Here is a 26825-nt window from a genome sequence, read left to right on the forward strand (position 1 = left end):
CCAAGCGTGCGCCTGTGTCATAAGTAAAGGGCCGGCTGGCTTGACCGTTAAGGGTGCTGTAACCCCCGAAAGTACACTCCAGTCCAAACCAAAAAAAAAATTATTTTCTGTGTTTGTGAATTGTGTGCGCAGTAGCCGCACGTGCATCAACAAAGTAGTGCCAAGCGTGCGCCTGTGTCATAAGTAAAGGGCCAGCTGGCTTGACCATTAAAGGGTGCTGTAACCCCCGAAGTACACTCCAGTCCAAACCAAAAAAAATAATATTTTCTGTATTTGTGACTTGTGTGCACTGTGGCTGCACGTGCATCAACAAAAGAGCAGCGCCAAGCTTGCGCCTGTGTCCCATAAGTAAAGAGCCGGCTGGCTCATTTCTTAAAAGGGTGGTGTAACCCACAAAGTGCACTACTCTCCAGCAAAAATAAAAAAATATTTTCTGTGTTTGTGTGCGCTTTAGCCGCACGTATATATCAATATAACATAAATGGAGGACCAAACTTTCTCCGATAAAAATAAAATAGGGAAAGATCAAGAACCACTTCCTCCTAGTGCTGTTGCTGCTGCTGGGAGTTGTTCATCACCCCAGAGAGGAAGTAGGAACATCACTACTTTTACTAAACAATTGACCCTCCAACAGTCCCTAGCGATGAGGATGAAGTACGACAGCAGTCATCCTGAAGCAAAACGTATAACTGAGGCCTTGACTGCTATGTTGGTGTTAGACGTGCGTCCGGTATCCGCCATTAGTGCAGTGGGATTTAGACAATTGATGGAGGTAGTGTGTCCCCGGTTCCAAATCCCATCTAGATTCCACCTGCATCCTCAAAGCAGCAGCGACAAGCGTGTGTCTGTCTGTTAAAGGATGGTGTAACCCTCAAAGTGCGCTCCACAAACAATAAAAATATTCTTCTTCTTTTTTCTGTCTTTGTGAATTGTGTGGGCTGTAGCCGCACTTCCATCCTCAAAGCAGCAGCGACAAGCGTGCGTCTGTCTGTTAAAGGGTGGTGTAACCCTCAAAGTGCGCTCCACAAACAATAAAAATATTCTTCTTTTTTTTCTGTCTTTGTGAAATGTGTGGGCTGTAGCCGCACCTGCATCCTTAAAGCAGCAGCGACAAGCGTGCGTCTGTCTGTTAAAGGGTGGTGACACCCTCAAAGTGTGCTACACAAACAATAAAAATATTGTTCTTTTTTTTTCTGTCTTTGTGAATTGTGTGGGCTGTAGCCGCACTTGCATCCTCAAAGCAGCAGCGACAAGCGTGCGTCTGTCTGTTAAAGGGTGGTGTAACTCTCAAAGTGCTCCAAAAAATAAAAAACTATTTTTTAAATGTGTTTGTGACTTGTGTGCGATGTAGCCGCACGTGCATCAACATAGTAGCAGCGCCAAGCGTGCGCCTGTGTCATAAGTCAAGGGCTGGTTTGGACATCTGGTCCGGACTGAAGGACGTGCCAACAATTTCTGACAAGTCTACTGTCACTGCATATGATACTGTCCTCAAAGCAGCAGCGACAAGCGTGCATCTGTCTGTTAAAGGGTGGTGACACCCTCAAAGTGTGCTACACAAACAATAAAAATATTGTTATTTTTTTTTCTGTCTTTGTGAAATGTGTGGGCTGTAGCCGCACCTGCATCCTTAAAGCAGCAGCGACAAGCGTGCGTCTGTCTGTTAAAGGGTGGTGACACCCTCAAAGTGTGCTACACAAACAATAAAAATATTGTTCTTTTTTTTTCTGTCTTTGTGAAATGTGTGGGCTGTAGCCGCACTTGCATCCTCAAAGCAGCAGCGACAAGCATGCGTCTGTCTGTTAAAGGGTGGTGTAACTCTCAAAGTGCTTCAAAAAATAAAAAACTATTTTTTTAATGTGTTTGTGACTTGTGTACGATGTAGCCACACTTGCATCCTCAAAGCAGCAGCGTCAAGCGTGCGTCTGTCTGTTAAAGGGTGGTGTAACTCTCAAAGTGCTCCAAAAAATAAAAAACTATTTTTTTAATGTGTTTGTGACTTGTGTGCGATGTAGCCACACTTGCATCCTCAAAGCAGCAGCGACAAGCGTGCGTCTGTCTGTTAAAGGGTGGTGACACCCTCAAAGTGTGCTACACAAACAATAAAAATATTCTTCTTCTTTTTTCTGTCTTTGTGAATTGTGTGGGCTGTAGCCGCACTTGCATCCTCAAAGCAGCAGCGACAAGCGTGCGTCTGTCTGTTAAAGGGTGGTGACACCCTCAAAGTGTGCTACACAAACAATAAATATATTCTTCTTCTTTTTTGTGTCTTTGTGAATTGTGTGGGCTGTAGCCGCACTTGCATCCTCAAAGCAGCAGCAACAAGCGTGCGTCTGTCTGTTAAAGGGTGGTGTAACCCTCAAAGTGCGCTCCACAAACAATAAAAATATTCTTCTTTTTTTTTCTGTCTTTGTGAATTGTGTGGGCTGTAGCCGCACTTGCATCCTCAAAGCAGCAGCGACAAGCGTGCGTCTGTCTGTTAAAGGATTACATCGGTGACAGCATCCAAGTAGGCATGTCAGACAGTCCGTACCTGTACTGGCAGGAAAAAGAAGCAATTAAAAGGTCCCTGTACAAACTGGCTCTATTTTACCTGAGTTGCCCCCCCTCCAGTGTGTACTCCGAAAGAGTGTTTAGTGCAGCCGGGAACCTTGTCAGCGAAAGGCGTAGGAGGTTGCTTCCACAAAATGTGGAGAAGATGATGTTCATAAAATGAATTATCAACTCTTCCAGGGAGACCAGCCTCCAGAACGTACAGAGGGACCTGTGGTTGTGGATTCCAGCGGGGATGAATTAATACTCTGTGAGGATGAGGATGTACACAACACTGAAGAGGGTGAGGAATCGGTGGATGAGGACGACATCTTGCCTCCGTAGAGCCAGTTTGTGCAGGGACAGATTAATTGCCAGCTTGTTTTGTGGGGGCCCAAACGAACCAATCATTTCATCCACAGTCGTGTGGCAGACCCTGGCGCTGAAATGTTTGGTTTGTTAAAGTGTGCATGTCCTGTTTATTCAACATAAGGGTGGGTGGGAGGGCCCAAGGACAATTCCATCTTGCACCTCTTTTTTTTCTTTGCATTATGTATAGTTTGGGGCCTAGTTTTTCAAACTGCCATCCTGTCTGCCACTGCAGTGCCACTCCTAGATGGACCACGTGTTTGTGCCACCCTCTCGTATCTCTTAGCATAGTCATCCAGCTACCTCGGTGCAACCTTTTGGACATAAAAACACTATTGTGAGGTGTGAGGTGTTCAGAATAGACTGGAAATGAGTGGAAATTAAGGTTATTGAGGTTAATAATAGCATAGGAGCAGAAAAACCCACAAATTCTGTGATTTTAGCTGTTTTTATGCTTTTTTTCAAAAAAATACAGATCCAAAACACAAAACCCAGAAACCCAAAACACGGAAGGGTGGTTTTGGCAAAACCAATCCAGATCCAAAACACGAAGAAAGATCCAGATCCAAAACCAAAACACAAAACACGAAAAGTGGCCGGTGCACACCCCTAATATATATATATATATATATATAAGCATGTATGTATGTATATATTGGTCTCGTTATGCACTGGATAGTGTATTATTATTATTATATCGTATTAATAATTAACCCTATAAATGGTCTATAGCAGTGCACCCCTAACAGTGCATGTTCTCTAGATCTTCTAGTTGATGCACAGGAGACACATGTTAAATATCCACAGGTGGTGCTAATTGTTTAATTTGTGATACTCAGAAGAACATGCAGCATTAGTAATATTCTATTATATTACTATTTCTATTGTGGTCATGGTGTGGGCTGGGGAGGGGGGTGGGTTTCCAGGCAGACGGAAACCCCCCCTGCGTTTGCCTATGCATTTCCAAACCACCAGAGCACTAACTAGGTTAGTGCGACCAGTGCCATGGCACAGGGCACCACAGGGTAAGGGGCGCTGTTTTGGGCCTGTCAATTTTCCTGTTTATTGTCATTCTCACTTGTAGCTTCCTCTTATTTCATCCCCAGCATCTCCTGGCCTCCCCTATCTCTTCCCTGACCCTTCCCCATGAGGCCATGGCCCTCTCTCAGGTGCACTATATTATGTCCCTATTTATCCCCAGCATCTCCTGGCCTCCCCTATCTCTTCCATGGCCCTTCCCCATGAGGCCATGGCCCTCTCTCAGGTGCACTATATTATGTCCCTATTTATCCCCAGCATCTCCTGGCCTCCCCTGTCTCTTCCCTGGCCCTTCCCCATGAGGCCATGGTCCTCTCTCAGGTGCACTATATTATTTCCCTATTTATCCCCAGCATCTCCTGGCCTCCCCTATCTCTTCCCTGGCCCTTCCCCATGAGGCCATGGCCCTCTCTCAGGTGCACTATATTATGTCCCTATTTATCCCCAGCATCTCCTGGCCTCCCCTATCTCTTCCATGGCCCTTCCCCATGAGGCCATGGCCCTCTCTCAGGTGCACTATATTATGTCCCTATTTATCCCCAGCATCTCCTGGCCTCCCCTGTCTCTTCCCTGGCCCTTCCCCATGAGGCCATGGTCCTCTCTCAGGTGCACTATATTATTTCCCTATTTATCCCCAGAATCTCCTGGCCTCCCCTATCTCTTCCCTGGCCCTTCCCCATGAGGCCATGGCCCTCTCTCAGGTGCACTATATTATGTCCCTATTTATCCCCAGCATCTCCTGGCCTCCCCTGTCTCTTCCCTGGCCCTTCCCCATGAGGCCATGGTCCTCTCTCAGGTGCACTATATTATTTCCCTATTTATCCCCAGCATCTCCTGGCCTCCCCTATCTCTTCCCTGGCCCTTCCCCATGAGGCCATGGCCCTCTCTCAGGTGCACTATATTATGTCCCTATTTATCCCCAGCATCTCCTGGCCTCCCCTATCTCTTCCATGGCCCTCCCCCATGAGGCCATGGCCCTCTCTCAGGTGCACTATATTATGTCCCTATTTATCCCCAGCATCTCCTGGCCTCCCCTGTCTCTTCCCTGGCCCTTCCCCATGAGGCCATGGTCCTCTCTCAGGTGCACTATATTATTTCCCTATTTATCCCCAGCATCTCCTGGCCTCCCCTATCTCTTCCCTGGCCCTTCCCCATGAGGCCATGGCCCTCTCTCAGGTGCACTATATTATGTCCCTATTTATCCCCAGCATCTCCTGGCCTCCCCTATCTCTTCCCTGGCCCTTCCCCATGAGGCCATGGCCCTTTTTACAGGTGTGCCATCGTATGTCCCTATATAAAAAAATGGGGCGCCAATGCTTACTCTGGCACAGGGCACCAAAAAGTCTATTACAGCTCTGCAAACCACTAACCTGCACTTTATTTGTTACCAGTTATTTGTATAGCGTGCACGTATTCCACAGCACTTTACAGAGAGTATTTGGCCATTTATATAATAGAGCGGAGCTTACAGCCTATATTCCCTACCACATGATCGCACACACATAACTTTTTTTTTTTGTAGGGAGCCAATTAACCTACCAGCACATTTTTGGAGTGTGGGAGGAGTACTCGGAGGAAACCCATGCAACCCACGAAACCCACTCTGACCCTTCTTTGAAAGTATTTATTGCCGAGTGCCACCGCCATTTGTGTGTTGTATTTATCCTTCGCGGAGGGCACCGGGTCTGTATATCTAAGTGGAAGAGTGCCAAGCCTGTGACTTCTATATCTATACATATATATATTAGTGCATGTGTGTGTATATGTATACATATATATATATATAATCACAAAAAGAAAGCCTTTAAACTGCACTAAATTTCACAATATATAAATACGTAAAACTAGAATGAACTCCAATCAATAATAGCTGCAACCCCTTTTTTTTCCTGACCCCCTGTTAGAAGGGTCTACACATCCCACACAACCAATATAAAAAAGGGTACGCTTCAAAGATAATTATAGACACTTTTATGTGTATAGTCCTTATAGTATCACTAAACCTTGAATATAAGCCCAGTTAATAATTGGTTATAATTGACATAGTTGAAAATTTTTTATAATTTCAAATAGTCACTATAGGCCGAAATCCAAACAGTCATTCACATAGAAATGTCCTCCAAAAGTCAGACGTTAGACTGATCTTCTTTAACGATGTTGATCCAGAATGAATCTTTATGATGTTGGTGAACAGATGTAGTACTCCTCTTTAGGGTAGTGGAACCTTCCTTTATACGATCTAGAACAAAAAACCCTCGCACCAAGAGAAAATCACCCAAGAAAGCCAAAAGGCCACTATTAGTGTTGTACAAATATAAAATTTATTATAACACAATAAAAAGTCCATCTTTAAAAGAAATTTTTTTGGAAAAAGGTGGTCAATAATGCTGTCCCACCTTATATTCTCCCACTGAGGTAAAGATAACTAACAGTAACATCCGACGCGTTTCGTCCTTGAAAGGACTTCCTCAGGGGTGGATCAAAATATTTTTCCAAATAAGAAAATTCATAAAACACGAGGCTCTCAAGTGGACACTTTCCAATAATAATAAAAGGTCTGGATTAATTCTCCAGACACCAAATTGTCTACAAAATCTCACCAAGTTTTTTTCCAAATGTGAAACTCACAGATATGGACAGTGCTTTCAGATAATCAATCTCCAAAATTCTGGATAACACTAGTTTAACAATTGCTCTGGAATAATCTCACTGACCGCTCATGGAGAGGAGACCTTTTATTATTATTGGAAAGTGTCCACTTGAGAGCCTCGTGTTTTATGAATTTTCTTATTTGGAAAAATATTTTGATTCACCCCTGAGGAAGTCCTTTCAAGGACGAAACGCGTCAGGTGTTACTGTTAGTTATCTTTACCTCAGTGGGAGAATATAAGGTGGGACAGCATTATTGACCACCTTTTTCCAAAAAAATTTCTTTTAAAGATGGACTTTTAATTATTGTGTTATAATAAATTTTATATTTGTACAACACTAATAGTGGCCTTTTGGCTTTCTTGGGTGATTTTCTCTTGGTGCGAGGGTTTTTTGTTCTAGATCGTATAAAGGAAGGTTCCACTACCCTAAAGAGGAGTACTACATCTGTTCACCAATATCATTAAGATTCATTCTGGATCAACATCGTTAAAGAAGATCAGTCTAACGTCTGACTTTTGGAGGACATTTCTATGTGAATGACTGTTTGGATTCCGGCCTATAGTGACTATTTGAAATCATAACATTTTTTCATCTATGTCAATTATAACCAATTATTAACTGGGCTTATATTCAAGGTTTAGTGATACTATAAGGACTATACACATAAAAGTGTCTATAATTATCTTTGAAGCGCACCCTTTTTTATATTGGTTGTGTGGGATATATATATATATATATATATATACATACATACAAATATATCAGTGCATATTTCTCTCAGTCCGATAAAAAAGTCCCAATATCACAAATGTGAATCAGTACCACTCAGATCCTGGGAATGTAAAAGATCGCTGCTCCCCTTGACATTAACCCAGGATTCATGGGATATTCAAATTGTAAAGCGCAACGGAATTATAAGAAACTGTTAATAAATAAATAAATTATGTTCGGTATGCCAGGCATTGGGAATTCGGCTTGGGGCTAATGATAGCCGTCAGTATTTAGATGCCTATTATTAGTCTCATGCCGGGATTTCACTGTCGGGAAGCTGGCGGTCGGCATTTCGACTGCCGGCTTCCTGACTACATCCCGTAACACCATGCAGTCAGCATAAATGGGGAAGATGTACAAAGCTCTGGAAACTGGAAAGTTATACATTGGAGAGTGATAAATTACCAGTCACTCAGCTCCTAACTGTTAAGTCACAGGCTGTGCTTGAAAAATGACAGTTGGGAGCTGATTGGTTGATAGTTTATCACTCTCCACTTTATCACTTGCTTAGTAAATCTGCTCCAATGTTACCAGTTTGTCCCTGGTGTTCTGTACTCCTCACTCATACACGTTCCCGCTACACATGGAAACGATAAACGTCTTACTGACATGTCATTTCCTCTGCTGTGTTCCCTGGCTGAGACAATACTTGTCTGAATGTAAAGCTGAAATCAGTCTGAGCCTGTTCTCGGCGTCCTAGTCTCAGCTTTGCATTCTGTTCTCATTGTCAGACCGTGTGTTGCAGTGATCGCTGCAATGGAAATTTCAGCCAGTTGCATAGAACAGTCTCCGAGTTTCTGCCAGTTTTTCTCTTACCCAGAGTGTTCCCTGCTTCCCTGACCACAAAAGCTCTCTGCGCCTCATTACAATAACCCATAATTTTTATTTGGGACAGGTTGTGTTTGCAAATGTAAGTGGCCTTTCCATTAATCTAAAAGGGTTCTTGACAGTTGAGAGTTTTGGATGCCTGAAGTTTTTGTTATGATCCATTTCCCGAATGAATAATGAATGAAAATGTTTGGATTGTCAGCTCCTGTGTCATTTGTTTGGATCATGGTGAGGCAGTGAGGAGAGGAGCTGTAACTGTGCCATGCTGCCTGGGTTTCTAATCTACTATGTATGTGAAAGAGAATATAGATTGTCCACTGGGGCAGGGACTGATAGCACAGGAGATATCACAGATATCTCCTTGCTAAGTTCCCCTGCGTTAATTTCCACACTCCCCATACAGTAGTACATTAGTATGGGTACATTAGTATTAGTACATTAGTATGGGGATGTGGAAATTGTGGCATTCATCAAATTCCGAAAATTATGAATTTTCGGAATTTGATGCAGTTACTATTCGCCACTTTGAGGTGGCGAATAGCAGAATCGACTTACCTGTATCCGCGTGTGCAGGTCCCCCGACGAGTCCCTCCGGCGCTCTGCTCCGTCCTCAGGCTCCGTCCTGCTGGTCTGTCATGTGTGCTCCCCAGCAGAGCACAAGAAAGTTTTGAAAAAAAAAAAAAAGTTTTTTTTTTTTTTCTAATCTGTCATGTGGTCTGCTGGGAAACCACATGACAGACCAGCAGGACGGAGCCGGAGGCTGCTGCGCGGACAGGTAAGTCGGGGGGGGAAGGTGAGCGGAGGGGGGTGGGGGGGGATGGGGGGGTACGAAACTTAACTCATCTGTAGGCAGTGCTGCGCATGCGCTGGTGTTACAGATGTAACAGCGCATGCGCAGCACTGTTTCCAGATGCGATAAGTTAGTGTAGGCAGGGAAAAGTATCTATTTCCCCGAAAAGCTGTCATTGCAAAAATGACAGCTTTTCGGAATAGATACTTATGGAGAGGTGGAATGATGAATTCCACCTATAATTAGGTAGAACTCCATGCGAGTTCTAAACCTAATTATCTCCATCAAATTTTTAGGTTTAATGAATAGGCCCCCAAGTGTCCTATTTATCATTTAATATTTGCTGCATATTCCACGAAAACAGGATACCCGCAAATATTAAGTATCCATCCAGATGTAATATGGAGGGGATCACAGCAGTGTGGTCCCTCAATTTCAGATCACCGAGATCCGGAATGCGACGATGGCGTTATGCTGCTGTAGCCAATAGGCTACACTTCGCAAAAAATACTGGGAGAGGGTTCTTTAGGAACCCTCCCCCCGCAATGGCTGCCACGCACGCTGATGCGGTCACTTTACCCCAGAGCACATCGCAGGGACAGGTTCCTTTTTGAGCCCCGGTGCTATCATTGCATACTGCAATGCGATCATGGGTGCTAATATCGCGCCCAGAGTGCATTGAGTATACGATTATTGATAAATGGGCCCCTAAATATTGTTTGCACAGCGCTGCGTGTTACTTGTGCGTTATATACATATATAGTGGAGTGGACAAGGAAAAGGGGCGTGTCTTTAAGATGCATCCCCTTTTCGTCACACTTGGGGGCGTGCCCGGCACTTACGGACATGCTGAGCCCCACCCAATCGCTGCTATCAGTGTGAATGGATGCTGGGCACATGCACCAAGCATCCTTTCACCGGCGGTGACCGCTACAACACAGTTTTCCCCACACGCAGGACACTGCGACCCGTGAGCTGTTTTAGCAGGGCGCTGCGCAGAAGTGGAGGGTGTTTTGTGCCCTTTAGAAATAGGGCAGGGTGAGGCACCCCGCTAAAACAGCCTAGCGGGAACGCTATATAAATGACACTCACATAATCGCTTACATTTAATGAGGTCATCAGAACACACAAACGCATTAAAATTAGGGGTGTGCACCGGCCACTTTTCGTGTTTTGGATCTGGATCTTTCTTCGTGTTTTGGATCTGGATTGGTTTTGCCAAAACCACCCTTCCGTGTTTTGGGTTCTGGGTTTTGTGTTTTGGATCTGTATTTTTTAGAAAAAAAGCATAAAAACAGCTAAAATCACAGAATTTGTGGGTTTTTCTGCTCCTATGCTATTATTAACCTCAATAACCTTAATTTCCACTCATTTCCAGTCTATTCTGAACACCTCACAATAGTGTTTTTATGTCCAAAAGGTTGCACCGAGGTAGCTGGATGACTATGCTAAGAGATACGAGTGGGCGGCACAAACACGTGGTCCATCTAGGAGTGGCACTGCAGTGGCAGACAGGATGGCAGTTTGAAAAACTAGGCCCCAAACTATACGTAATGCAAAGAAAAAAAAGAGGTGCAAGATGGAATTGTCCTTGGGCCCTCCCACCCACCCTTATGTTGTATAAACAGGACATGCACACTTTAACAAACCAAACATTTCAGCGCCAGGGTCTACCACACGACTGTGGCTGAAATGATTGGTTCGTTTGGGCCCCCACAAAACAAGCTGGCAATTAATCTGTCCCTGCACAAACTGGCTCTACGGAGGCAAGATGTCGTCCTCATCCTCCTCATCCACCGATTCCTCACCCTCTTCAGTGTTGTGTACATCCTCATCCTCACAGAGTATTAATTCATCCCCGCTGGAATCCACAACCACAGGTCCCTCTGTACGTTCTGGAGGCTGGTCTCCCTGGAAGAGTTGATAATTCATTTTATGAACATCATCTTCTCCACATTTTGTGGAAGCAACCTCCTACGCCTTTCGCTGACAAGGTTCCCGGCTGCACTAAACACTCTTTCGGAGTACACACTGGAGGGGGGGCAACTCAGGTAAAATAGAGCCAGTTTGTACAGGGACCTCGAAATTCCTTCTTTTTCCTGCCAGTACAGGTACGGACTGTCTGACATGCCTACTTGGATGCTGTCACCGATGTAATCCTTTAACAGACAGACGCACGCTTGTCGCTGCTGCTTTGAGGATGCAAGTGCGGCTACAGCCCACACAATTCACAAAGACAGAAAAAAGAAGAATATTTTTATTGTTTGTGGAGCGCACTTTGAGGGTTACACCACCCTTTAACAGACAGACGCACGCTTGTCGCTGCTGCTTTGAGGATGCAAGTGCGGCTACAGCCCACACAATTCACAAAGACAGAAAAAAGAAGAAGAATATTTTTATTGTTTGTGTAGCACACTTTGAGGGTGTCACCACCCTTTAACAGACAGACGCACGCTTGTCGCTGCTGCTTTGAGGACAGTATCATATGCAGTGACAGTAGACTTGTCAGAAATTGTTGGCACGTCCTTCAGTCCGGACCAGATGTCCAAACCAGCCCTTGACTTATGACACAGGCGCACGCTTGGCGCTGCTACTATGTTGATGCACGTGCGGCTACATCGCACACAAGTCACAAACACATTAAAAAAATAGTTTTTTATTTTTTGGAGCACTTTGAGGGTTACACCACCCTTTAACAGACAGACGCACGCTTGTCGCTGCTGCTTTGAGGATGCAAGTGCGGCTACAGCCCACACAATTCACAACGACAGAAAAAAGAAGAATATTTTTATTGTTTGTGTAGCACACTTTGAGGGTGTCACCACCCTTTAACAGACAGACGCACGCTTGTCGCTGCTGCTTTGAGGATGCACGTGCGGCTACAGCCCACACAATTCACAAAGACAGAAAAAAAAAGAAGAATATTTTTATTGTTTGTGTAGCACATTTTGAGGGTGTCACCACCCTTTAACAGACAGACGCACGCTTGTCGCTGCTGCTTTAAGGATGCAGGTGCGGCTACAGCCCACACATTTCACAAAGGCAGAAAAAAAAAGAAGAATATTTTTATTGTTTGTGTAGCACACTTTGAGGGTGTCACCACCCTTTAACAGACAGACGCACGCTTGTCGCTGCTGCTTTAAGGATGCAGGTGCGGCTACAGCCCACACATTTCACAAAGACAGAAAAAAAAGAAGAATATTTTTATTGTTTGTGGAGCGCACTTTGAGGGTTACACCACCCTTTAACAGACAGACACACGCTTGTCGCTGCTGCTTTGAGGATGCAAGTGCGGCTACAGCCCACACAATTCACAAAGACAGAAAAAAGAAGAAGAATATTTTTATTGTTTGTGGAGCGCACTTTGAGGGTTACACCATCCTTTAACAGACAGATGCACGCTTGTCGCTGCTGCTTTGAGGATGCAGGTGGAATCTAGACGGGATTTGGAACCGGGGACACACTACCTCCATCAATTGTCTAAATCCCACTGCACTAATGGCGGATACCGGACGCACGTCTAACACCAACATAGCAGTCAAGGCCTCAGTTATACGTTTTGCTTCAGGATGACTGCTGTCGTACTTCATCCTCATCGCTAGGGACTGTTGGAGGGTCAATTGTTTAGTAAAAGTAGTGATGTTCCTACTTCCTCTCTGGGATGATGAACAACTCCCAGCAGCAGCAACAGCACTAGGAGGAAGTGGTTCTTGATCTTTCCCTATTTTATTTTTATCTGAGAAAGTTTGGTCGTCCATTTATGTTATATTGATATATACGTGCGGCTAAAGCGCACACAAACACAGAAAATATTTTTTTATTTTTGCTGGAGAGTAGTGCACTTTGTGGGTTACACCACCCTTTAAGAAATGAGCCAGCCGGCTCTTTACTTATGGGACACAGGCGCACGCTTGGCGCTGCTCCTTTGTTGATGCACGTGCAGCCACAGCGCACACAATTCACAAACACAGAAAATAATTTTTTTTTTGGTTTGGACTGGAGTGTACTTTGGGGATTACAGCACCCTTTGACGGTCAAGCCAGCCGGCCCTTTACTTATGACACAGGTGCACGCTTGGCACTACTTTGTTGATGCACGTGCGGCTACTGCGCACACAATTCACAAACACAGAAAATAATATTTTTTTTGGTTTGGACTGGAGTGTACTTTGGGGGTTACAGCACCCTTTAACGGTCAAGCCAGCCGGCCCTTTACTTATGACACAGGTGCACGCTTGGCACTACTTTGTTGATGCACGTGCGGCTACTGCGCACACAATTCACAAACACAGAAAATAATTTTTTTTTTGGTTTGGACTGGAGTGTACTTTGGGGGTTACAGCACCCTTTAATGGTCAAGCCAGCCGGCCCTTTACTTATGACACAGGCGCACGCTTGGCACTACTTTGTTGATGCATGTGCGGCTACTGCGCACACAATTCACAAACACAGAAAATATATATTTTTTGGGTTTGGAGTGTACTTTGGGGGTTACAGCACCCTTTAATGGTCAAGCCAGCCGGCCCTTTACTTATGACACAGGCGCACGCTTGGCACTACTTTGTTGATGCATGTGCGGCTACTGCGCACACAATTCACAAACACAGAAAATATATATTTTTTTGGTTTGGAGTGTACTTTGGGGGTTACAGCACCCTTTAATGGTCAAGCCAGCCGGCCCTTTACTTATGACACAGGCGCACGCTTGGCACTACTTTGTTGATGCACGTGCGGCTACTGCGCACACAATTCACAAACACACAAAAAATATTATTTTTTTAGCACTTGGGGGGAGCACCCCTGATGGACAGAGCACCCCCTGGACAACACTACAGCACCCCTTTAGGACTGGGACACTGCACAGGACTTTGGAGTGGACACAGCCCCTTTGGAAAACTGACTGCACAACACAGTCCAGCCAGCCCCTATGGACTTTGAAGTAGTGGACAACATCAGCACAGCGCAGCACAGCACAGCACAACACTACTCTGCACTACACTACACTACACAGCCCAGCCAGCCCTAACTCCCACCCTCCCTCTTCACTGTCCACAGCCGAGTGAGAAAATGGCGCCGACGCGGGTACCTTATATAGGATCCAAAACCCGCGAGACTCGGAAGGCGGGATGATGACGTTTTGCCTCGATTTCAGATCCGAGTCAGGCGGGAAAAGTCGAGCCTGACTCGGATCGGCCTCGGATCGGGGGGGCTCGGGGGGGTTCGGATTTCAGAAATCCGAACCCGCTCACCCCTAATTAAAATGTAACTGGATGTGGGATAAGCAGATAATCATCTGTGCTGGTGGATGTGAACTGTGGCCTCAGTCCCCCTCGCTTAATATGTGCATCTTATTCGCATAAATAAAACAACTGGGAGCGCCAAAACCACACTGCTGGCTTACACTGATCACTTTGATGTGCGACACTTGTACATCTGTGTGCAACTGAGTCTGAATTTGTGCAAAAAGCCCCCCCCCGATGTGTGAGCAGCTTTTCCTTCCACAAAGTTCTGTCGTACTTTATCTGTGTTATACCAATTCCTCTGCAGGTGATTTCACGCCCAGCATCTCTAATACACTGGGAGTGACTTTTTGTGGCATCTGTAACGTGCATAAGATGAAAAATTTAAAGAGAAATACGGTACGCTACTCTCGGAACATACAAACGCTAGGGGGTAAATTTACTAAAGTGAGAGATTTTAGAAGCGAGTTTTAAAAGAGAAGTTACCCATAGCAACCAATCAGATTCTACTTAACATTTAACTAGCACCTTCTAGAAGATAATAGCTAGAATCTGATTGGTTGCTATGGGCAACAGCTCTTCTAAAACTCACTTCTAAAAACTCTCACTTTAGTAAATATACCCCTAGGTTTGCAGTATGAGAGAACACATCTGTCCCAAGCGCACGGGTCCTGCTGCGGAGAATCGGAAGCATGGAGACACATTCCATTTAGCACGGAAACCTGTGCCCCGCGCTTGTAGCGCACATTGCTGTTGCCTGCTTTGTCTGCCTCTTGTCTTGGCTCTGGTACTGAGGGCAAAATAATTTAGATAAAGTAGATTTTGATGGAGATATAATTGCAATCAGAGGTAATGACCAGATGCAAATAAGACCGTTTTCACCGTAGAGCTTGATACCATTTAATGACCGCAACACACATAATAGGTGTTCATATAAAAGCGTCTGACAGTCCTGTGCGTTCCCCGTAGTACTCACCTATTCCCTAGATTGACATTAGCAAATAACATTTTAGATTTTATTACTGTTCTCCGCTCTGATATTAATAAGCGTGTTCTCTGTCCGTGGTGCGTCCCTTAGAGGTAAATCTGGGACGGTCTGCGATGCTGCTGAGCCGGAATGTGAAAGGAAATAAGAACTATTTGAATGGCAAAAAAATTGCAAAGCAGAGATTTATGCCTGAAGATTCATAACGCGCTCCCATTAATGACCTTCACAACTAATAACATTTCCTGCTTGTTTCTTGCTCACAATCTCAGTATCTCCAGGGCTCGTTCCTCGCGTAAGATTACAGCGTTCTTCAGACTAGATAATGTGCTTTTCAGGGAGATGAAGGATGATTTCTCCTGTCTGGTATATTCGCTGTGAAGAAACGAGTATTTACATATATATCTCAAATATAATATGGCATTTCCAAACTGTGTATGTGTGTATATATACATGTATGTATGTGTGTGTGTATATATGTGTGTGTGTGTGTGTGTGTGTGTGTGTGTGTGTATATGTGTGTGTGTATATATACATGTATGTATGTGTGTGTGTGTATATATACATGTATGTGTGTGTGTGTGTATATATACATGTATGTGTGTGTGTATATGTGTGTGTGTGTGTGTATATATATATATAACGACACACGCTTATATATACCTTTAATCCAGGACACTCCTGAATTACACAGGTTCTGCGGTTGATTAAACCCAGTTGAAATCCAGGCTTGCATTTAGCCAGCCACAGAACCTGTGTAATTCATATGTGCCCGGGATTAAAGGGATATTATGGCAAGAATATTGCCCTTGAAGGTTATTAAGACCAAAACGTTGGACGCACCTGTCTGTGACTGTGCTGTTTTATGCATATACAAGCCCTGAGTGCCGCCCGACTCTCCATTGCTATATGTGTAATTATATATGTGTGTGTACATATAATATATATCTATATATAGGTTTACCATACTATCCCTGACCGGGACACTCATGAATTACACAGGTTCTGTGGCTGGCTGACTTCAAGCCTGCATTTCACCTGGTTTTACTGATCCACTGAACTTGTGTAATTCATGAGCATCCCGGTTTAAAGGGATTGTATGGTAAGCCTATAGATAGATATATATTATATGCTGAATGAGCTTAGACCCTGTAAGGGTGAAGGCAGGATAAAACTACATCTTCCTTAATTGTGACAATGGAGAATTGAAAAACGAATGACTAATGTAAGGAATTTTTAGGGTGTTTAGGGTGTATTAATTAATTATTAATTAATACATGTGTTTTAATAATAATAAAAACATTTTTTTTTCATTATCTATTGGTCTAATGATTGGCTTTTGGGCCTTTTGGGGGTGTTTTTGCAAAGCCCTCTGGGATATCGCGGACATCAGGAATGACGTCAAACAAAATGGCTACTGTGTTTTAGCACAATATTTCAATTTCAAACCTCCTCTTACATGGAGGATAAATAGTAGGCACTCTAGAGCTCCCAATATTACCCCTGAGGAAGTCCTATTAGGACGAAACGCATAGGGACCGCTGACCCAGCCTCTCCGATTGTGGACTTTGTTACTGGCAAGGACTGGGTTACCTCTGAAAAAGATACGCATACCGATTTAAATTTTTTTTTTTTGTTTCTTAAACAAAAAAAAGCACATTGCTTAGTATTGCTGTTGGACTGATTTTGCTGGTCCAGGTGCTCATATTGGCGTGTGTATACCTTTATAGATACACTATCAGGAAAAAAGTGTATTTCCATGGTCTAATCTGTACTTTTTATCTGAATGCATTTTTTTTATGTTATAATAAATATATTCATGTTTATATGAATTACTGATTCAATCTTTGGGTGTCTTTCTTTGGTGCGAGGGTTTATTCACAGCAGAGGGAAAAAAAAACAAAAGGAGGAATACTTTGGGGGAAAGGATTAATTTAGTGATCTATCTTTGAGGCTTCCAAAAATTGTCTATTACGAATATTTACTCACTCGGATGGTCCTCTTCAGGCGAAAAGCGTTTTTTCATGGAGTTATTGGTCTTAAAGAAGATACAGAGATCCGTGGGTTATCACTTTACATCATCAAATAGGAACTTTCTCTATTTTTTCAACTGTAAAAAGGACTGATTGTTATTGTATTAAAGTATCCAGAGATCCAAGATTATTATTAGCGCCCTCTCTCATATTTTGTATGTTTTCTATCTAATCCTTCTAACAGGGGATTTTGTGAGGGGACCAGCTTGTGGAATAATTGAGGTTTTTAGTATAATTTTAAGCGCAAGTTAAGGGCAACGTTTTTGTGTATATGTATATTATGAATACCGTTTAGTCACTATTTAGCGCTACAAGTCGCTTAAGAAAGGTTTGCTTTCCAGTCCAATCGTGTGGTTCCCAAGCACAAAAAGTTATTTATGTAAAAAGGGGTAACACGATGTAAGAGTTAACAATTAGAGTAAAAAAGCAATGAAAATAGTACAGCCCGATACATACGCGGGCACACTGGTCCCAGTATACAGTCATCAATCCAGAAGTCTGTGGTTGCTAGAAGATTAGTGTTCCCTCTAGCTCCGGCGGCAGGCAGGGCGCCGGAGCTAGAGAGGGCAATCTTGTGCGCGCGCAGAAGGCGCGCGCGCCTGAAAAGGGGCGTGGTTATGAAAAGGGGGTGTGTCTATAAGACGCGTCCCCTTTTCGTCATACTTGGGGGCGTGCCCGGCGCTTACGGACATGCCGGGCAGCCCCCAAGCGCTGCAGAAAGGGAGAATAGATGCCGGGCGCATGCGCCCGCCGTCTATTCTCCGGCAGTGACCGGGTCACCGCATGTTTGTCCACCCGCGGGACACTGCGTCCCGCGGGAGAGAACGGCTCCCGCAGGCTGTTAGGGCAGGGCGCTTTTTGCCCTCCTCCTGGAGGGCAGGGTGCTTTTTGCCCTCCAGAAGGAGGGCAGGGCTCCGCGCCCCGCTAAAACAGCCTAGCGGGAACGCTAAAGATGTCCCTACACTGAGGTCAGGACACAGCTTATATACCTTACAGGTTTCAGAGTTAACAAGAACAAATTGACAGGTTCTCATTGGTTCTTGCTTCTGGTCAATCTGGTCATTGGTCGGTTCATACGGTGTCATCAGGGGTATGGCTCAGTCTTCCAACAGTCACATTGTGTAGCTTCCCGCCGAAGAACTGGTTAATACTGGCTACAACACTGCATACAAGTAATAACATTCTGTTCAATAACTCCCTATCATCCATAACTAGCGGACGCATGATGTGACTTCTTTGCCGATAGATACGGATGTCTGCAATAAACAGGGATTTAGTTTGATACCAAACATGACATGTCCACTGTATTCTGAACCTTAGATCTCTTTTAAGTACATCTCACATCATAATTATTAGCTAACAATACCTTTAATAACTCTGGTTATTAACTATAATGTGTTGGAACCACTTTATACGTATGTGTTCGCATATGTGCGTCTGTGTATTGAAATAGCAAATATGTGTCTGTATGTATGTGAATATGCATATGAGCGTTTATGTGTACGTATGTGAATATACATACGAACGTCTGTGTGTGTGTATGTATATATATATATATGTGTGTGTATGTGCGTTATGTGCATCAGTGTATTGTGAATTTGCATTTGTGCGCATTGGATTGTACCGACGCAAAGTAGCGTCCTAGTAACACGTCATCCGACCATAGACTACTATATCGTCAGATAATAATTGTACAGCGATCATATCCACTTAATTTGTTTCCTTTCTAAAAATAGTCATACATTACTAATTTGAGGTCAAGAAAAACTAAAATGATTTCAGAATGTTTTTACTAGCTCTATTTTTTAAGCTACACTACTTGCATTATACTGTATGTACATTAGTAATAGTCATAGTGAAAAGCTATTTTAAAATAATTTGATATTTTCTTTACAGAAAATAAATAACAGTTGTTTTAATTCAAACAATCACCAATAAGAACACAAAACGAAACAAACATACAGCATACAAAACAAACATACAGCATACGAAACAAACATACAGCATACGAAACAAACATACAGCATAGGAAACAAACATACAGCATAAGAAACAGACATACAGCATAGGAAAGTACTATGTAATATACTGGCCTATTCATGGGGGTGCTTTCTCTTTGCTTGTCGCTTGTACTCCTCTTCTGGGGCATCTCTTGTCACTGTCCAACAGTAGTGATCACCTACCCTGATATCTTTGTTCCATTGCTGAAATGTCTTGGTGGAATCGCTCACTATGCTGTCACTCAGTGCACCACAATTATCTTGTGGGGGTAATCCCGTGAATCGCATATATTTGAATAGGGGAGGGGACAAATAACTGATTCATGTAATTGGGTCATTAGGCCCCGCCTCCTCCGCGCGGAACGCAGATTGCTGGTAAGATTCTCTCCATTCTGCCCCCGTCACTAGGAATACCCCTACATCGTCATAAATGGGCTATATCTCGGAACTCAGAGCTAACAGAGTTTTAAATGTCATATTCATTCTTTGCATGCTGAAATCAATTAGAAGTAACTATTTTCACATCGGAAACATTTTCATTGTTGTGCAGTGTTATTTGACTTTGCCAATATCAGTATTCTCCCCAGAAATTTTTTCCACCCGGGTGGCATCCAAAAGTAGCCGGGTGGGGGCCTTCGCAATTATGCGCGCACCGGGAAAAGGTATCTCCCAGACCAATCCAGCCCGAAATGTCTCAGACTGCTCCCCAATGGCTCTCAGTCAAAAGTGCCCATTATGCAGTGCCCCCTGTATTTGTGCCCTTTATACAGTGCCCCCTGTAGTTTTCCCCTTTATGCATTGCCCCCTGTAGTTTAGCTTTGCCCTTATGCAGTGCCCCCTGGCTGAAGTAGTGCCCCTATGTAGTGCCTGCAGACTGGTTCCTTATGTAGTGCCCCAAGGCTTAAATAGTGCCCCCAGGCTGTCCCCTTTATGCAGTGCCCCCAGGCTGGCCCCTTTATGCAGTGCCCCCAGGCTGGCCCCTTTATGCAGTGCCCCCAGGCTGGCCCCTTTATGCAGTGCCCCCAGACTTAAATAGTGCCCCCAGGCTGGCCCCTTTATGCAGTGCCCCCAGGCTGGCCCCTTTATGCAGTGCCCCCAGGCTGGCCCCTTTATGCAGTGCTCCCAGGCTGGCCCCTTTATGCAGTGCCCCCAGGCTGGCCCCTTTATGCAGTGCCCCCAGACTTAAATAGTGCCCCCAGACTGGTCCTGGCCCCGGCCCAAGCACTTACCTTTACTTGCTGGCCACTCGCCTGCTCTCCCGCTCGCCGCTGCTGCTGCCTCGCGCTGACTGGATTTAACTAGATCCAGCAGGCGCGCGAAGCAGGCTCCTCATGTCGCTGGTGACGTCATGACGTCACCCGTGCAGTGCATCACTGGGAATGCTGGCCTCTGAAGTGATTGGAGGCTTCTTTAGCCTCAGGTTACTTCAGAGGCCAGTGTTCCACAGCGGGGGTTAGCAGGGAAAAGTGCCAGGCGGCAGGCTGTTTCTGCAGGGCGATGCGCCCGCAGAAAACAGCCTAGGGAGAACACTGAAAAAATATATATACATATATATATAATATATTCCCTTCTAGTGGTTTCCAAATTCTCAAAATGGCGTTGCACCGTTCTGATGCTGCCATTACCCGGACAAAGTTATTATCAATTCTCTAAACTGTGCATAAGAAGGGAGAGACTGGTGAGTGAATTCCAACCTGTTTTTCTTTTTCACTTGGCTAATGCATATTTTCATGTTCGTTTCTTTTTAGAGGGCGTCAGATGTATAATCTAGCTCTTGGGCACCGCTGAGAATGGCGTTTCAAGATGGAAGTCTGTTTAACTCGCTTCCCATCCATCGGTAAGCATTTCAATTGACTTAAAATCTCATTATGACATTGTGTAGCATTTTCTCTCCTCCTTATGTGGTTGATCATTCCCTTGCTTTCCTGTAGCTGGTCCTCGCTTAAAACTAGGGGTGTGCACCGGCCACTTTTCGTGTTTTGTGTTTTGGTTTTGGATCTGGATCTTTCTTCGTGTTTTGGATCTGGATTGGTTTTGCCAAAACCACCCTTCCGTGTTTTGGGTTCTGGGTTTTGTGTTTTGGATCTGTATTTTTTTGAAAAAAAGCATAAAAACAGCTAAAATCACAGAATTTGTGGGTTTTTCTGCTCCTATGCTATTATTAACCTCAATAACCTTAATTTCCACTCATTTCCAGTCTATTCTGAACACCTCACACCTCACAATAGTGTTTTTATGTCCAAAAGGTTGCACCGAGGTAGCTGGATGACTATGCTAAGCGACACGAGTGGGCGGCACAAACACGTGACCCATCTAGGCGTGAAACTGCAGTGGCAGACAGGATGGCAGTTTGAAAAACTAGGCCCCAAACTGTACATAATGCAAAGAAAAAAAAGAAGTGCAAGATGGAATTGTCCTTGGGCCCTCCCACCCACCCTTATGTTGTATAAACAGGACATGCACACTTTAACAAACCAATCATTTCAGCGCCAGGGTTTGCCACACAACTGTGGCTGAAATGATTGGTTCGTTTGGGCCCCCACAAAACAAGCTGGCAATTAATGTGTCCCTGCACAAACTGGCTCTACGGAGGCAAGATGTCATCCTCATCCTCCTCATCCACCGATTCCTCACCCTCTTCAGTGTGTACATCCTCATCCTCACAAAGTATTAACTCGTCCCCACTTGAATCCACCACCACAGGTCCCTCTGTACCTTCTGGAGGCTGGTCTCCCTGGAAGAGCTGATAATTCATTTTGATGAACATCATCTTCTCCACATTCTGTGGAACCAACCTCCTACGCCTTTCGCTGACAAGGTTCCCGGCTGCACTAAACACTCTTTCGGAGTACACACTGGAGGGGGGGCAACTCAGGTAAAATAGAGCCAGTTTGTACAGGGGCCTCCAAATTGCCTCTTTTTCCTGCCAGTACAGGTATGGACTGTCTGACATGCCTACTTGGATGCTGTCACCGATGTAATCCTCCACCATTCTGTCAATGGTGACAGTATCATATGCAGTGACAGTAGACATGTCAGAAATTGTTGCCAGGTCCTTCAGTCCAGACCAGATGTCCAAACTTGGTCCTGCCTGCCCTGCATCACCGCCAGTGGGTTGCTTAGGATACCTAAGTTTTTTCCTGGCAGCCCCAGTTGCGGGAGAAAATGAAGAAGGAGCCGTTGACGTGTCACGTTCCGCTTTAGCTGACAGTGTGTTCACCAGCAGGTCTTTGCACCTCTGCAGGCTTGTGTCGGCCGGAAAGAGAGACACCAAATAGGCTTTAAACCTAGGATCGAGCACGGTGGCCAAAACGTAGTGGTCTGATTTCAACAGATTGACCACCCTGGAATCCTGGCAAAGCGAATGAAGGGCTTCATCCACAAGTCCCACATGCCGAGCGGAATCGCTCCGTCTTAGCTCCTCCTTCACTTTCTCCAGCTGCTTCTGCAAAAGCCTGATGAGGGGAATGACCTGACTCAAGCTGGCAGTGTCTGAACTGACTTCACGTGTGGCAAGTTCGAAGGGCTGGAGAACCTTGCACAACACGGAAATCATTCTCCACTGCGCTTGAGTCAGGTGCATACCCCCTCCTTTGCCTATGTCATAGGTGGATGTATAGGCTTGTATGGCCTTTTGCTGCTCCTCCATCCTCTGAAGCATATAGAGGGTTGAGTTCCACCGCGTCACAACCTCTTGCTTCAGGTGATGGCGGGGCAGGTTCAAGAGTGTTTGCTGGCGCTCCAGTCTTCGGCACGCAGTCGCTGAATGGCGAAAGTGGCCAGAAATTTTTCGGGCCACCCAAAGCGTCTCCTGCACGCCCCTGTCGCTTTTCAGAAAATTCTGCACCACCAAGTTTATTGTGTGAGCAAAACATGGGACGTGCTGGAATTTGCCCAGATGTAATGCCCGCACAATATTGGTGGCGTTGTCAGATATCACAAATCCCCAGGAGAGTCTAAGTGGGGTAAGCCACTGGGCGATGATTTCCCTCAGTTTCTCTAAGAGGTTGTCGGCGGTGTGCCTCTTACTGAAACCGGTGATACACAGCGTAGCCTGCCTTGTAACGAGCTGGCGTTTCTGAGATGCTGCTACTGGTGACGCTGCTGCTGTTGCTGCGTAAGGTGATACATCTACCCAGTGGGCTGTCACAGTCATATAGTCCTTAGTCTGCCCTGTTCCACTTGTCCACATGTCCGTGGTTAAGTGGACATTGTGTACAACGGCATTTTTCAGGACACTGAGGACACTTTTTCTGACGTTTCTGTACAGTCTCGGTATCGCCTGCCTAGTGAAGTGGAATCTAGACGGGATTTGGAACCGGGGACACACTACCTCCATCAATTGTCTAAATCCCACTGCACTAATGGCGGATACCGGACGCACGTCTAACACCAACATAGCAGTCAAGGCCTCAGTTATACGTTTTGCTTCAGGATGACTGCTGTCGTACTTCATCCTCCTCGCTAAGGACTGTTGGAGGGTCAATTGTTTAGTAAAAGTAGTGGTGTTCCTACTTCCTCTCTGGGATGATGAACGACTCCCAGCAGCAGCAGCAACAGCAGCAGCGGCAGCAGTAGGCGTAGCAATGCAGGATCCTCCGGAGGAATCCCGGATAGGAGAGTCAGTCATGCCAGTGATATGGCCTGCAGGACTACTTCCGATCCTGACTAAGGAGGAAATTGACGAGGAGGGAGTTGACGGTGTGGTTTGCAGGCGCTTGGATACAACAGGACAACGGGATTTAGGTGTCCCTGGACTGCTTACGGTCTGAGCCAAAGTTTCTGAACTTGACAGTAACTTTTTATGAACGCGCTGCAGGTGCCGTATAAGGGAGGATGTTCCTAGGTGGTTGACGTCCCTACCCCTACTTATTTCACCTTTACATATGGTACATATGGCAAGACAGTTGTTGTCCGGATTTGGATAGAAATATTGCCAGACCAAAGAGGTGGAATGTTTGGTCTTCTGCCCAGGCATGACCGTGATGGGCTTTTTCATCCCACGGACAACAACTGTCTCCCCCGGAGCCTGATTTAAACAAACCACATCACCATCAGAATCCTCCTCGCCAACTTCCTCCTCAGCGCCAGCTACACCAGTATCCTCATCCTGTTGTACTTCAACAGTGACATCTTCAATTTGCATATCAGCAAGTGGACTGTGGGTGCTCCTTTCAGCACTTGCAGGGGGCGTGCAAATGGTGGAAAGAGCCACCTCTTCCCGTCCAGTGCTGGGAAGGTCAGGCATCGCAACCACCACCACACTTGGACTCTCTTTGGGGATTTGTGATATCTTCTTAGAAAGCACAGTTCTTCGCTGTGCTTTTGCCAGCTTAACTCTTTTGATTTTTTTAGTGGGAGGAGTGCTTCCATCGTCATGTGAAGCTGAACCACTAGTCATGAACATACTAGGGATCGACCTTAGCCGTTCCTTGCCACTCCGTGTCGTAAATGGCATATTGGCAAGTTTACGTTTCTCTTCAGCTGATTTAAATGTCTTTTTCAAGGTCATTTTCCTGAACTTTGCCATTTGGGATTGTATGTGCCCTCTACTATGACATTGGGCATCGGCCTTGGCAGACGACGTTGATGGCATGTTATTGTCTATGTCATGACTAGTGGCAGCAGCTTCAGCACTAGGAGGAAGTGGTTCTTGATCTTTCTCTATTTTATTTTTATCGGAGAAAGTTTGGTCCTCCATTTATGTTATATCGATTTGATATATACGTGCGGCTAAACACAGAAAATAAATTTTTTTTTGGTTCGGACTGGAGTGTACTTTGTGGGTTACAGCACCCTTTAACGGTCAAGCCAGCCGGCCCTTTACTTATGACACAGGCGCACTCTTGGCACTACTTTGTTGATGCACGTGCGGCTACTGCGCACACAATTCACAAACACAGAAAATAATTTTTTTTTGGTTTGGACTGGAGTGTACTTTGGGGGTTACAGCACCCTTTAACGGTCAAGCCAGCCGGCCCTTTACTTATGACACAGGCGCACGCTTGGCACTACTTTGTTGATGCACGTGCGGCTACTGCGCACACAATTCACAAACACAGAAAATAATTTTTTTTTGGTTTGGACTGGAGTGTACTTTCGGGGGTTACAGCACCCTTTAACGGTCAAGCCAGCCGGCCCTTTACTTATGACACAGGCGCACGCTTGGCACTACTTTGTTGATGCACGTGCGGCTACTGCGCACACAATTCACAAACACAGAAAATAATTTTTTTTTAGGTTTGGACTGGAGTGTACTTTCGGGGGTTACAGCACCCTTAACGGTCAAGCCAGCCGGCCCTTTACTTATGACACAGGCGCACGCTTGGCACTACTTTGTTGATGCACGTGCGGCTACTGCGCACACAATTCACAAACACAGAAAATAATTTTTTTTTTGGTTTGGACTGGAGTGTACTTTCGGGGGTTACAGCACCCTTAACGGTCAAGCCAGCCGGCCCTTTACTTATGACACAGGCGCACGCTTGGCACTACTTTGTTGATGCACGTGCGGCTACTGCGCACACAATTCACAAACACAGAAAATAATTTTTTTTTGGTTTGGACTGGAGTGTACTTTCAGGGGTTACAGCACCCTTTAACGGTCAAGCCAGCCGGCCCTTTACTTATGACACAGGCGCACGCTTGGCACTACTTTGTTGATGCACGTGCGGCTACTGCGCACACAATTCACAAACACAGAAAATAATTTTTTTTTGGTTTGGACTGGAGTGTACTTTCGGGGGTTACAGCACCCTTTAACGGTCAAGCCAGCCGGCCCTTTACTTATGACACAGGCGCACGCTTGGCACTACTTTGTTGATGCACGTGCGGCTACTGCGCACACAATTCACAAACACAGAAAATAATTTTTTTTTAGGTTTGGACTGGAGTGTACTTTCGGGGGTTACAGCACCCTTAACGGTCAAGCCAGCCGGCCCTTTACTTATGACACAGGCGCACGCTTGGCACTACTTTGTTGATGCACGTGCGGCTACTGCGCACACAATTCACAAACACAGAAAATAATTTTTTTTTAGGTTTGGACTGGAGTGTACTTTCGGGGGTTACAGCACCCTTAACGGTCAAGCCAGCCGGCCCTTTACTTATGACACAGGCGCACGCTTGGCACTACTTTGTTGATGCACGTGCGGCTACTGCGCACACAATTCACAAACACAGAAAATAATTTTTTTTTTGGTTTGGACTGGAGTGTACTTTCGGGGGTTACAGCACCCTTAACGGTCAAGCCAGCCGGCCCTTTACTTATGACACAGGCGCACGCTTGGCACTACTTTGTTGATGCACGTGCGGCTACTGCGCACACAATTCACAAACACAGAAAATATATTTTTTTTTGGTTTGGACTGGAGTGTACTTTCGGGGGTTACAGCACCCTTAACGGTCAAGCCAGCCGGCCCTTTACTTATGACACAGGCGCACGCTTGGCACTACTTTGTTGATGCACGTGCGGCTACTGCGCACACAATTCACAAACACAGAAAATAATTTTTTTTTTGGTTTGGACTGGAGTGTACTTTCGGGAGTTACAGCACCCTTAACGGTCAAGCCAGCCGGCCCTTTACTT

General features: G+C 45.2%; 1 protein-coding gene across 1 annotated transcript in view; it reads left to right on the forward strand.

Moving 5' to 3' along the window:
- The window catches only part of INSC (INSC spindle orientation adaptor protein), a 299236-nt gene that overhangs the window by 73014 nt on the left and 199397 nt on the right, over positions 1-26825 (forward strand). The window contains exon 2 of the mRNA XM_088450306.1: positions 20986-21074. Within this exon, the coding sequence (XP_088306432.1) occupies positions 21028-21074 (47 nt within the window). The 5' untranslated portion in view covers positions 20986-21027. The remainder of the gene's footprint in view (positions 1-20985; positions 21075-26825) is intronic.

Source organism: Taudactylus pleione, unplaced genomic scaffold, assembly GCF_031769625.1.
Source record: "Taudactylus pleione unplaced genomic scaffold, aTauple2 ptg000515l, whole genome shotgun sequence".
NCBI classification, from domain to species: domain Eukaryota; kingdom Metazoa; phylum Chordata; class Amphibia; order Anura; family Myobatrachidae; genus Taudactylus; species Taudactylus pleione.